The following is a 14,549-nucleotide window of genomic DNA, read 5'->3' as shown; positions in this document are numbered from 1 at the left end:
GCCATGTTCCGGGTAACCTGGGCTCGTGAACAAAGAGCCAGTCTCCCGATGCCACTGAGCTTTCCAGTCAGGGACCACAAAGATCTGGGGTCTTGTCCTCTCTGCTCAAGCGAGCCTGTTGGTTTTCAAGGAAGCAGCAACTCTTTGCATCTCTGATTTCCCTGGCCTTTCTCTTTTCTCTTCCCCGTCTCCCCACTTTAACTCTCTCCCCTTACCTTCCCTGGTGTTTTTTATTGCAGTCTCCCTGGTTCACCTTTGAGGCACAGCCCAGCGGGTCCAAATCACAAGTGGCCAAGCCACAGCCCTCTCCTCTCCTGCTCTGCTTTCCCGGGAGCCCGCACTGACGACACTTGTGTACCTTGATCAGTTTGCCTCATCCCTCAGGTCACCAAATGTGTGTCCTTGGCAGCGGGTCAGTGCTGGCTATCCCAGAACTGCCAGAACGGTTCCAGTTCTAATAAAATACCCACCAGAATTTGGGAGCTTTAGCCTGCTCCCTGCCCCCAACTCCATGCTACACCTGTGCCTGTGATGAGCCAACCACACACACACACACACACGCACACACACACACAGAGCCCACAGACTGCCCACCCACAGCATCACCCCTCCAGGGCCTTGCAGCTCGTGTTCAGCAGCTCGGCCCGACCCCCTGTCCTCTCCCCAGCTGCTGCAGCAGCTCAGACCTGGCATCATCACTGCCCAGGTCACGGCAAAGGCTTAGAGCTCCTCTGCATGAAGGGGGAGAGAAGTGGCAAAGACTCCAATGGCTCAAGTTCAATGCTGTGGTGAGTGGAGGGCGGGGAACTGAGTCATGCGGTGCGGAGGGATGTCAGGTTGGGGAAAGCTAGAGAAGCAGAAGGCTCCAGTCCGCTGGGAAAGAACTTGGGCTCTCAGAGGGTCACGGACATCAGTAACACGGAGCACAGAAGGCCTAGAGAGCTGCGATGCCACAAGGTGGATGGAGCTGGTTACAACAGAAAAGAACACTCTCACTCACTCAAGGAACAGCTGACCAACTCACAGGTGAGAAGAAACAACCATAAGGTCCTTGGAGCAGCCAGAGGCCTTGGGAGTGGCAGGTCAGGGGCTCTGAGAAGGGCTGGCTACTGTTGAGGGATCCCTGAGCCTCTAAGCCAGAGCACGGGGCCTCCTTTAGCAGCCATTTGAGTTCCTAAAAGGTGACAAGTGGATGATACAGGTGAATGGTTAGAACCACCATTAATTTCAAAGACCCTATTTCTGAGTGCTAATAAGAATATTTTAATTTTATATTTGAGATTTCAAAACTGAAAAAGCACAGCTTTTAAAACGTATGACTTTGGAGTTGAGTTCTTTGCATATTTCTAAATGTTGAATATATTGTGATTCTAATTTAAAAAGTCTATACTATTTAACACAGAAATTTCATCTTGGATATTTTTCTTAGCAGATAATTGAACTGGTATAATAAAGAGAGGTTAAATATATTAACTATCTTATATATTAGCCTATCTTAATATATTAACCTGGGTTCAAAGGCTGTTCTGCAGGTCTGAGGACTCCAGGACCCAGGAAAAGAATGAAGCTACTGCAATGTGTCTGAGCATGCAGTGAGACAAGCCTATTTCAAATCCATTCCCTCCTACCTATCTCCTCTAATGCTACCATAGCACAAGTCTCATCAATTCATTTCTGAGAATTCTGCAACAGTCTCCTACCTGCTCTTTCCGCTGACATCTTCTTCCTGCTCAATATAGCACCCACTCTCACCAACGGAGTGATCTTTCTCCAATACAACCATGATCACATCACTCCACAACCCAGCCCTTTAATGAATTTCCTTTGAACTTCTCAACACAACACATGCCCACTTCCACAATATCTGACCTCTGTCTAGCTCCTAATTTACCTCCTATCCAAGTTGACACTCACACACATATATACACAGAGACATAAGCATGCTTAATGCTTCAAAAATACTTTTAGTTCCCCAAATGCAGCTCTTTCATCTTTCCATGCTTTTGATCATGCATCCATTTGCTTAAATGCCCCCTTTCCCCTCATCTGTCTGGCAAATGTTTCCTTTAAGAGAGAATTCAAAAGTTCTATAGCAGTTTCAAAATCCCAATAACACTTTTTTGCAGAAATATAAAAATCTATACTAAAATTCATATGGAATCTCAAGGGATTCTGAAAAGTCAAAACAATTTTGAAAAATAACAAAGTTGGAAGTCTCACTCTTCCTGATTTCAAAACTTAAAGGCTGGCATAAAAACATACATATAGACCAATGGAGTACAATAGATATTCCAAGAATAAGCCCTTACATAAATGTTCAAATGATTTTCGATAAGGATGCCAAATTGTTTAATGGAGAAAAGACTATCTTTTCAGCAAATAGTGTTAGGAACACTGGAAAACATGCAAAAAAAATGAACTTGGACCCTTACCTTATACAATGTTTAAAAAGACCTAAATGTAACACCTAAACTTTTTATAAAACTCTTAGAAGAAAAAATAGAAATAAAGCTTCATTATATTGGATTTGACAGTAGTTTCTTGGATATGACACCAAAAACCCAGACAACAAAAGTAAAAAAAAAAAAAAAAATAGCTAAATTGAACTTCATTAAAATTAAAAACTTCTATGCATGAAAGATAACAAGAGAATGAAAAGGAAACCTAAAGAATGCGAGAAAATATGTACAAATCATATATCTAATAAGGGGTTAATATCCAGAGTCCTATATATCCTAATTCTTAATTTCAGAACTCCTACACTTCAACAACAAAAACAATCCAATTTAAAAATGGACAAAGGACTTGGAAAGACATTGCTCCAATGATACACGAATAGTCAACATGTACAAGAAAAGATGCTCAATAAGCATTAAGGAAATGCAAATCAAAACCACAATGAGATACCACCTCATGCCCATTAGTATGATGACTATCAAAAAAATCAGAAAATAACAAGTAGTGGAGAGGATATGGATAAACCAGAACGCTTGTGCTCTGTTGATGGGAAGGTAAAATTGTGCAGCCACTATGGAAAACAATAAGACAGTTCCTCAAAAAAGTTAAAATAGAATTATTACATGACCCAGCAATTCCACTTCTGGGTATATACTCAAAAGAATTGAAAGCAGACACTTGAACAGAATTTGTACACCAATTTTCACAGCTGCATTATTCACAGTAGCCAAAAGGTGGAAGTAACCCAAATGCCCATCCACGGATGAATGAATAAACAAAATGTGGTCTATATATGCAATGGAATACTACTCACAGCCTTAAAAAGGAAGGAAATTCTGACACATTATAACATGGATGAACCTTGAAGACATTAGGGTAAGTGAAATAAGTCAGTCATAAAGGACAAATATTGTATAATTCCACATATATGAAATACCTAGAGTAGTTAAATTCATAGAGACAGAAAGTAGAATAGTGGTTTTAAGAAACTGGGGGAAGAGAGGAAAAGAGAATTATTATACAAGGTACAGGGTGCAAAGTTTCAGTTTTGCAAGATGAAAAGAATTCTACAGATGGATAGTAGTGATGGTTGCACAATACTGTAAATATACTTAATGCCACTGAACTGTGCGCTTAAAAATAAGTTGATAAATTTTGTTAAGTGTATTTTACCACAATTTTAAAAATCAGTAATAATAATAAAGTTTTGATGGGGTACAACAGTGAATTGTGAAGGTTTTTTCATTTAGAGAATCCTGCCACCAAATTTTGGTTTTAAATTAACAGGAATGGCAGCAGAGTTATCTGTTAGTGGTATTAAAATTAAAGTCAATAGAATTCTAATTCTATCACATTATTAATATGGCTTAATTTTAAGTAAAAGATGTTATCTCACTTATTAAAAAAATTGAACAGTAAATTAGTATAATCTATCACAGTTATAGAATAACAGGCAAAACATATATCACACCAATAAATGCAAAATGTGTCTGTGTAAAATTTAATAAAAACTCATGATTTAAAAAAAAACAGGAAGGAACTCAACACCTCAAAAAATTCAACTCAAAAAAACACAAATAACATTAAAAAGTGAGCACACTTAACAGGTACAATGTACATTACCTGGGTGATAGACACACTTATAATTGGCTCAAACTGTATAAAAGCAATTCATGCAACCAAAATGTTTGTACACCCATAATATTCTGAAATTTAAAAAAAGACCAAACAAATGGGCAAAGGACATGAACAGATATTTTTCAAAAGAAGTTATACAAATGGCCAAGAAGCATATGAAAAAAATGTTCAGCATCACTAATCATCAGAGAAATGCAAATTAAGACCACATGAGATACCATCTTATATCAGTCAGAAAAAAGTCAAAAATAGCAGATGCTGGAGAGAATGCAGAGAAAAGAGAACTCATACACTGTTGGTGGGAATGTAAATTAGTACAACCTCTGTGGAAAACATACGGAGATTTCTCAAAGAACTAAAAATAGAACTATAATTTGATGCAGCAATCCCACTACTGGGTATCTACCCAAAGGAAAAGAAGTCATTATATAAAAAAGACACCTGCACTCGTATGTTTATCACAGCACTATTCACAATAGGGAAGATAGCGATTAACCTAAGTGTCTATCAGTGGATGACTAGATAAAGAAAATGTGGTGTGTGTGTACACATACACACACACACACACACACGTGTGCATGTACACATACCTCATGGCATACTATTTGGCCATAAAAAAGAATGAAATCATGTCTTTTGCAGCAACATGGATGGAACTGGAGGTCATCATTTTAAGTGAAACAACTCAGACACAAAAAGACAAATAGTGCATGCTCTCACTTATAAGTGGCAGCTAAATACTGTGTACCTATGGACAGATAGTGAGGAATAATAGACACCGGAGACTTAGAAGGATGAGAAGGTGAGAAGGTGAGGGGGTGAGGGGGTGAGGGATGAGAATACTTAATGAGTAGAATGTACACTATTTGGGTGATGGCTTCATTAAGGGCTCAGACTTCACCACTATGCAGTATATCCATGTAATAAAATTGCACTTGTACCCTCTAAAATTATACAAATTAAAAAAAATAAAGAAAAGTCTATGGCAGTAAAGCTCCCCCTGAATCCTCCAAAAGCCCTTCTTTGGCTACCAAAGTATCCAAATATTCTTCTAATATTGCACTTATGATATTGCAATTGGAATTATCTGTTCACATGTTTGTCTCCTAAACTGGAGAGGCATCTTATAAATCCTTGTTACCCAAGCCCCTGGCACGATGCCTGATGAAAGGAGGTTTTCAGTAAATGCCAGCTGGCTGGATGGGTGGTGGGTGGATGAATGAAAGGCACAATGACAGATCTGAGGGTGAGCCACCTTGAAGACTAAAGGACAACAGGGCTGACAGTAGCTCTGCATGGGGCACCAAGCAGAGCACTTCCCCAGGACCATGAGACATGCGCAAGACAGAGCCTTAGGTGGCACAGAAACTCTTCCTGCAAGTCTCCCTGCCCCAGGCGCCAATGGAGAGGGTGGCAGAAGCCAGGGGCAGGAGAACCAGGCACAAAGAAGTTAGGCTAAGGCAGAGGAAAAGCGACCTCTAGATGGCCCATCCTAAAGAGTAGCTTCCTTGGAAGACCCTCCATGGTCCACATGGGACAAGTCAGTCTAGGGCAGGGGTCAGCACAGCTTTTCTACAAAGGGCTGAGAGTAAACAGCTTAGTCTTTGAGAGCCTGAGATTCTCTGTCACGGCTACTCAACTTTACCATTGTGTTACAAAAGCAGCCATTGGTAATATATCAATGAATGAGTGTGGCTGTGCTACAATAACATTTTATTTACAAAAATAGGTCTTGGTCCCAATTTGGCCCACAGACCATAGTTTGCAGACCCCTGGCCTAGATCCTAACTACTCAAAAGATGGCACAAGGACCAGCATCACTGACATGACTTGGGAGCTTCTTAGATCTGCATAATTTTGATCATCATCCCAGACCTACTGTATCAAAATCTTATTTTACAACATGCCCAGTACAGTTTGAGAGGTGCTGCTCTACATTAGCCCCTTCAGCCTGAGCACTACCAAGACAGAGGTCCAGGGGGCTTTCACCTAGTGCCATCTTTATAAATCTGATTGGGGCCAGAGGGCTACTCCTCACTGACCCTGTCACACAGCTCAGTTCTCCAAGCAGTTACAGAGAGCCTTAGTATGGACTCCAAGCTAGAGGGCAGGACTTGGCAGAGGAGAGTCTGTTCAGGGTATCGCCAATGAGACAAGGTCTGTAGAAGTCAGAGAAGTAGATGAACCCCAGAGCCAAACTCTACTCTCAAATCCTCCTTGGGCCCTCCCTTAACAGGGACGAACCAGCTCCAGGTAACTCTGGACACCTTCCACTAGCAGTTCACCCTGGAATTAAAACATTTCTGCACCTCCTGCCAACATAACAGTAAAGGGAATGAAGCACTCATTCACTCCTAAGTGCAACTTTGTACTCTGTTCCTCAAGGAAGTCCTTCACCACTGGTTAGCTCCTAGAACAGTGGTTCTCAATCCAAGGCAGTTTTGCCTGCAGGGAACATTTGACAATGTCTAGAGACATTTTTGGTTGTCACAACTATAGTGGGGCATGATACTGGCATCTAGTGGGCAGGGGCCAGGGATGCTGTTAAACATCCCACAGTGCACAGGACAGGCTCCCACCACAAAGAACTATCTGATGCAAAGTGCCAATAGTGCCAAGGTTAAGAAACATGTTCTAGAACAAATATCACTGCTTCATGAACCAGCCTAACCAATTCTCAGTGTCTAAGAACCTCATGTGTGTCACCTACACAGTCAGAAAGGTGTCAGAAAGAGGGGCTGCTTGGCAGCTCCCAGCACCTTGATCAGGGCAGCACAGGTCCAAGTCCTGGGCCAGCAATTCAGTGTTCCCAGCGGCCAGAAGTGACCAAGCTCAGGCATAATGACTCACAGCAACCCAGCCCTTAAGACAGCACATCCTCAACCAATGCTGGCTTAATAATTTGTAGCTGGAGAACCACCTGGCACAAGATCTAGATTGTGTCCTCTAAATACATCGATCCTGGGGATTATGTTTGTAGGGACAGAATTATGACTAAGGGGCTGTGTATTTTCAAAGTCAGGCCTTCCTCTCAGTGATAACCCATTGTATTAATCTCATAACATTCTAGAGAAAAATCATTTCTAGAGAACACTCTAGGGCCAGTCAGCCAGCATCACAGTATACTTTCTTTGGACAGCACCTACCAATTCTTATAAATCTTACTCTCCAACAGCTTTCTTTCATCCGTGGCCCAAAGCTCCTTCACCTAATTACTGACAAATCACACCATGATTGAAAGGAGACAGCTTATTTCTAACACCTACATCCCAGATTCTTGTCTTCCTGACCACCTGCTGGTCTCTTGATGAAGATGACAATAAACCCTACCTTGTGAGCAGCTAATTGCAGGCATTTTAAGTTTTTTTCCAGTGGCTTCCATTTTGGAGGTACCCTTATTCCTCCCATTGCAGCAAATTTGTATTTTCCGGAACCTTGAGTCCACCCATTTATATTGAGTGCAATCACTGAATCCCAAGTGTAATAGGAAATGTACCTGGTGATAGTACATTTTGTCTTATAGTTTAGTAGCAGCAGTGAGCGCCCCCTTGCATGGGAGCACCCATACAGGTGACTGTCTCGTTACATGATGCTCAGGGGGTGGTAATCTCATTATTGCTTTAGCTACCTGAGAAGAGCTGTGCTGTCAGAAGCAGAGAAGTTTCTGGTAAGAACAGTTCATCTCTGTTGATGTTGGTATCAGCCACTACAGGTTCTAAAACTTGGTTGGCTCCAGCTGGCTTCTCCGATTCTGAAAGAAAAAAGAAGTGGCACAAAAACCATCATATACGTGGGAGATCACATCATGCTTTAGGTCTGGTATCATCATGAACCCAACAGAGTAGCCTTGGTGGCATGTCTGGATTCTCGGAGGGATGAATAGTCTCCCCTGAGAGGAGAAAGCCTAGTGCCAGAGTTTGACTGGAATTTGGACCAGACAGCTAGAGAAACCAACCTCCCAAGGTCATAGCAGAAGGAAACAAGAGGTAAAAGATCAAAGATACATGCTTCCTCTCCTCTCCCGTCAGCCAAAACCCACAAAACAGCTAGACCAGGACATGCCCGTCTAGCCCCTCATCAGTGCAGTTTGCAGGCCGGCCTCTCTGGAACAGGAAGGGAGGGAATTCAGTTCCCAGATAGCAATGCCCAGATGGGCCGTGAAATGAAGTCTCAGACAGCTCTGTGTGGGCACTAAAAACCTGTCAACGCTGATGTGTGGATTCCCGCATCCTGTGCCTCCCATGCAGAAGTGTCAAGGCCTCTGCTCAGCCCAGCTAAGGAAGCTCCCCTCTGTTACCAGCTTCACTGAGGCGTGTGTAGGAAGAAAGCAGTCAGTCACCGAGCTCCGAGCACTGAGCCGTCCCTCCGCACATGTGCACACTCATTCATTTGTCATCACTGCACCCTGCCAACTCCTGCAGTATCTGACTTCTGCTTGCTGACAACTTTGTAGAGACTTATCTCAGCTGCCTGTGCCCCACAAAGGATTTGTGGCACCTTTCTATCTCCATTTTACATGCCAAGAAATTAAGGGCAAAAAGGAAAAGGAAACTTGAAGCATGGTATCAGCAGCTCCCTGCAGATGCATGTACCAAAGTGCCCCTGAAGTCCTTCCAGTGGGAAAATATGTGGAGGTGGGAGACAATGATATTGATGATCCTGACCTTGCATACATCTAGGCTAATGTGTGTGTTTGTGTCTTGGTTTTTAACAAAAACAGTTTTTAAAAGTTTTAAAAAATTAAAAATTTTAAAAATAGCAAAAAGCTTATAGAATAAAGATACAAAGAAACAAAACATTTTTGTACAGCTGTACAATGTGTTTGTGTTTTAAGCTAAGTATTATCATGAAAGAGTCAAAAGTTTAAAAAAAATTTAAGATTTATAAAGTTAAAGTTACAGTAACTAAGGTTAATTTATTATTGAAGAAAGAAATTTTTTTTAATAAATTTAGTGTAGCCTAGGTGTACAGTGTTTATAAAGTCTGCAGTAGTGTACAGTAATGTCCAAGGCCTTTACATTCACTCACCACTCACTCACTGACTCACCCCGAGCAACATCCAGTCCTGCTAGCTCCATTCTTTCTAAGTGTCTTGTACAGGTAAACCACTTTGTATCTTTTATACTATATTTTTACTGTAACTTTTCTATGTTTCAATGCACAAATAGTTATTTTGGTGTTAAAACCGCCTACAGTATTCAGTGCTGTAAAATGCTGTACAGGCTTGTAGCCAAGAAGCAATAGGCTAGACCACATAGCCTAGATGTGTCGTAGGCTAACCCATTTAGGCTTGTGTAAGTGTACTCCGTGATCTTTGCATACAACGAAATCGCCAAACAATGTATTTTTCAGAATGTATCCCTGTCATCAAGCAATGTGCAACTACACTTAGGTATAAATCTACCAAAACATTTACAGCACTTGTATGCAGAAAACTACACAACATTGATGAAAGAAATCAAAGGAGATCTGAGTAAATGAAGGGACATACCATGACCATGGAATGAAAGACTCAACATAGTAAAGATGCTATGAATAATTCTTCCCAAATTGATATGTAGGTTAAATGCAATTCCTATTAAAATCCCAGCAAGATTTGTTGTAGATATAAACGAGATGACACTAAAATTAATATAGAAAAGCAAAGAAACTAGAATGGCTAAAACAAGGGTGAAAAAGAATAAAGTGGGAGGAGGAATCGATCTACCCAAGACTTACTTTCAAGACTTACTGCATTGCCACATTAATCAGGACTGTGTGTTACTGCAGAGGGATAGACACAGAGATCAATAGACTAGAATAGAGAAGCCAGAAATTGACCCACACAAATATGCCCAACTGATTTTTGACAAATTTGCAAAAGCAATATAATGAAGGAAGACAGTCTTTTCATCATGCTGGAGGAACAGAATATCCATAGGCAAAAAAGTGATCTTTGACCTAAGCTTCACACCTTGTACAAAAATTAACTCAAATGGATCACAGACTTAAATGTATAACATTAAAACTATGAAACTTTTAGGGAAAAAAAACATAAGAGAAAACCTTTGGGATATGGGGCTAAGCAAAGAATTCTTAGCCTGGACACTCAAGGCATGATCCACAGCAGGGAAAATTGATAATCTGGACTTCATCAAAATTAAAAATATTTCCTCTTTGAAAGACTCTGTGAAAAGGATGAAAAGAAAATCCACAGAGTAGAAGAAACTATTTTCAAATCATTTATCTTACAAAGGACTAGTACCTAGCATATATTTTTAAAACTCTCCAAATTCAAGAGTAAAGAGGCAAACAATCCATTTAGAACATGGACAACATCATGAAGAGACATTTCACTAAGATAGCAAGTGAATACATGAAAAGATATTCCTTAGTCATTAGGGAAATGCAAATTTAAACCACAATGAGGTACCACCACACACCAATCAGAATGGCTGAAAGAAAGAATAATGGCAACACCAAATACTGACAAGGATGTAGAAAACTGAGTCACTCATGCATTACTGGTGGGAATATAAAACAGCACACAATTTAGCAGCATCTCAAAAAACTAAAAATGCAACAATACAACCCACCAATTATACTTCTAGGCATTTATCCCAGAGAAATGAAGACTTGTGTTCACACAAAAACCTCTGCATGAATATTTATAGCATCTGTATTTGTAATAGCTAAAAACTGAAAACAATCCAGGTGTCCTTCAAACGGTGACTGTTTAAACAAACTGAGGTACATTCACACCACGGAATACTACCCAGCAGTATAAAAAGAACAAACTATTGATACACATAGCAACCTGGATGAATCTCCAGAGAATTATGCGAAGTGAAAAAAAAATAATAATTTCAAATGGTTACATATTTTTAAAAAGGTTATGTACTGTATGATTTCATTTATACAACATTTTTGAAATGATAAAATTATAGAAATAGGGAAAAAATTAGTGGTTGTCAGGGGTTAAGGAAGAGATGGGGTCAGGAAAGAAGTTAGTTTAGCTATAAGAGGGCAACATGAGAAATCCCTGTGATGATGGCAATGTTCTGTATCTCAACAGTGTCAACATCCTGGTTGTGATACTGTACTACAGTTTTGCAAGATGTTATCATTAGGGAAACTGGTTAAACAGAACATGGGATCTCTGTATTATATCTTGTGACTTCATGCAAATTTGAAATTATCTCCAAAAAAAAGTCTAATTTAAAAAATGTCTTAATGTACAATCTCTATGGTCCTCCTGAATCATACTCTGCACACTTAACTTTGAGAAATACTAATATATTATAAAAGACCCAACCAGGATATTAGGGGAAATATCCTCTTTCTCATGAGGAACAGCTAAAGGGATAAAGAGTTTTTCATCTGGGGAGACCTTGGAGAAGACTATCAGGGTTTACTTTTTCTAGAATATGATGGGATTATACACAGGAAATTGGACTTTGTGTGGCACCAGTAAACAGAACACAGGCTGATATATGGGAAAGTGCACAAACTTCAGGATGAACCAAACCTAGGTTTAAGGCCAAGCTCCAACATTTCCTGTCTTTAAGACTGAACAAGTTAGCTCACCTTTCTGACTCTCAATTTCCTCATCCTTAGATAAAACTAATTATTCCTACTTTAATCCATCAATCAGCATCTAAACAGAGAAATAGAAATGGCTTCAGTATTTGCAACAGAAAGAATTTAATGCAGGAACTTGGTTGCAGTGATAAAGATTGAAATATAGGTTGCAGGTGATAGAGAAGCTGGGACTTGAAGACAGTTGCAATAGATGACAAAGTTAAGAGTGTAAAGATTGTCTCAAGCTGATATCACTTTAAAAAGATGAAATTAGATGGAGGAAGATCCCACGGGATGGGACCATGATGTAATCCAGACATTAGCAACAGTAAGCAGCAGGTCATTGAGGGGATGAAGGTAAGACATAGTGTTGCCAGAGCCCAGGAGCCGGGGTCTCCAGGAAGAATCTGGAACCAAGGATGACCCAAATAGTGGGAGCTGGAGCCATAGGAGAGATGCAGCCACTGCTGGAGGAGACACTTGAAGAAAAGAAAGAGGAAAGACTCTGGCTTCCTCATTTCCACTACCTCCCAGCCTTCCACTGGTGCTTCCATTGGTCAAATCTAGCAGGAAACCAGAGAATCCCTGAGCCTGGGAAAGGCAGCCTCCAGGTCAGCTCCAGCTCTCAAGAGCAGAGCAGGGATCAGGAAACAAACAGGCCCAGGGCTGGCACACTCACAGGGTTTTTATAAGGATACAGAGCATGTAAGATGCCTGGCACAGAGTAAGTGCTCAAAAAATGGTCATTATTTGTATGCACCAATGTTATGTGATGACATGAAGAGCTGCATTTTCTCATCATTTTATATCTGAATAGAAACACAAGCAGGGCTCATGCCACGTGGACTTCGCCAAGAGCACTTATTTTTTCCAAGTGAGCAGCATATCTGAGAAATGTGAAATGCAGCCCCGTCCTAAAGTTTCATTGTATAAAGCAAATGCTGAGTTTCCACAGCTGCTGGCTTCAGCCTACCCAGAGGGATAGTTTTAGTGAAATATTAATCTCTGAGAAAGCCACACTGGAGTAAGCTTGCACAGTAATTCAAGCAGCATGTGCAAAATTTATTTAGTGTTTGGCTGGGAATGGTTTTAATTATATGAAGTCTTCAGAATGAGAAGAAAGTGATTGAAGATGTTTGACTAAAGCAGTCATGGAAGCCCTGGATGCTCCCAGACCTCTCTCCAGTTTCAGTTTATTGCTGCAGTCCCCAAACCACAAACACAAAGGAAACTTCCATGGAACTGGATGATGGCACTGTCAGAACTAAGCAACTAGCAGCAAGAACAGCCAAGACAGGAGACACCACACCAACACCCCCAGCAGTTCAGGGACCTCCAGTGTAGCATAAATGTCATGTGTTCAGTCATGTGTCCCTACTACTGGGGCAGGGACAGAGGGATGAGAATCGGAAGGAATCTTCAAAACCTGAGAGGCAGGACGCAAAGTGCTTTCATCAAAGGACCCAAGTGAGTACAAGGTACAGAGTATGCTGTGCACCTGCTGGACACCTCATACTTCCTGGGGGTCACTGGCATGGTGTGGTGTTCAAATAGCACCCAGGAGTGGGACAAGGGCCAGGGCCCATCCGTGAGGATGACATAGGCATAGGGACTGGGCCTTATAGACAGAAGAGTTGAGCCAAGCCTATGGGCTTAAAAATGGTCAATAACCAAAAGCCACAAGGTGTCCCCTAGGCTGATGGAACATATAAAAACCCAGAAGTTATTTTTAAAGATCAGATTTCAGCCTCTGCATTCTGTCCATGGCATCCAGGCTCTGCCATCAGCCTGGGGGCAGGGTTTCTGTTTAAGAGGGAACTTCAAAAAGGAGACAAGAGTTTTCAGAGACAATCAAAAGCTAGTCCTGTGAGGTAGAGCACAGGACTTGGAGACAGGCAGCAAGGTTCTAATGCTCAGCCCTAGGTTGGCCCAGCAAGACTGATGCCCTAATATCTATGCCTGCCACACGGGCGTGTGGACGACCTACTGCAGTATTCACTGCCTCAGGTCAGCCAAGCCTGGGCACCAGGGTATGCTGGGCTTGGCTGGTAGGAATGGGGCAGGGAGTCAGACTGCACTGACCTGGAGTCTGGAACACCGAGGCCAGGAGGGGAAAGGAGCAGTCTCCACCGGGGGCCCCAGAGATCCCTCCAGCTCAACATGTCCTAAGTTCATTCCCCCAACCCATCTGCTTCCTCTATTTTCTACAGTGTTCATAATATCCTGAGTCTCCCAATCACTCAGGCTCAAACCTGCGGGACATCTTCCTTCTCTCCCTTGCCCTGAAAATCCTACCCCCTATACCAACTCTCCATCCCCACCGTCACTCTCCTCACTCAGGAATTCCTCCCTCCCCACTCCCAATCTCATACAGTGGTGCCAGGCTAAGCACTTGGAAACAAAGTTCTAATAATGCCACTCCTTTGCTCTAAAATCAACAAAGGATCCACATCACCTAGAGTAAAATTCAGATGTGAGCCTGTAAATTGAAGCCCTTCATGAGTTCTTCCCAACCTACCTTTCCAACACAGCCCAACGTCAGGCACATGGAACCATTCTCTCCTCTGCACATTTCCCACCCAGTTCTATCTCTAGCTTTGGCTCTTCTTGGAATGCATTTCTCTGCATCACTGCATTTCGGAATCCCTGAATCTTACCCATCCCTCAAGGTCCACATCACATCACCTCCTGCTGGCACAGACTCTGATCCTCCCCAGGAGGCATAATCACTCCTGCTTTGGGACTCTTGCAACCCTGGGTGCCACTCTTTGGTACCGAGTAAGCGTGTGTGCTTTTTATACTTTCTCACTGGGCTGTAAGCTCTTTGACAATGAGGGCTTCACCTCAGCTTTGCCTTCATGGAGGAGGCAGGGGGAGACCCAAGAACATTAATT

At 41.8% G+C, this 14,549-nt stretch overlaps 1 protein-coding gene across 1 annotated transcript in view; it reads right to left on the bottom strand.

Moving 5' to 3' along the window:
* The window catches only part of EVA1A (eva-1 homolog A, regulator of programmed cell death), a gene marked incomplete at its 5' end in the record, with an annotated part of 48,933 nt that overhangs the window by 19,400 nt on the left and 14,984 nt on the right, over nucleotides 1–14,549 (bottom strand). The window contains one exon of the mRNA XM_069493870.1: nucleotides 7,724–7,846. Within this exon, the coding sequence (XP_069349971.1) occupies nucleotides 7,724–7,846 (123 nt within the window). The remainder of the gene's footprint in view (nucleotides 1–7,723; nucleotides 7,847–14,549) is intronic.

The sequence above is a fragment of the Eulemur rufifrons genome, chromosome 19, assembly GCF_041146395.1.
Source record: "Eulemur rufifrons isolate Redbay chromosome 19, OSU_ERuf_1, whole genome shotgun sequence".
NCBI classification, from domain to species: domain Eukaryota; kingdom Metazoa; phylum Chordata; class Mammalia; order Primates; family Lemuridae; genus Eulemur; species Eulemur rufifrons.
Note: the sequence above shows the minus strand (reverse complement) of the source record. Positions and strands in the feature narration are given on the sequence as shown.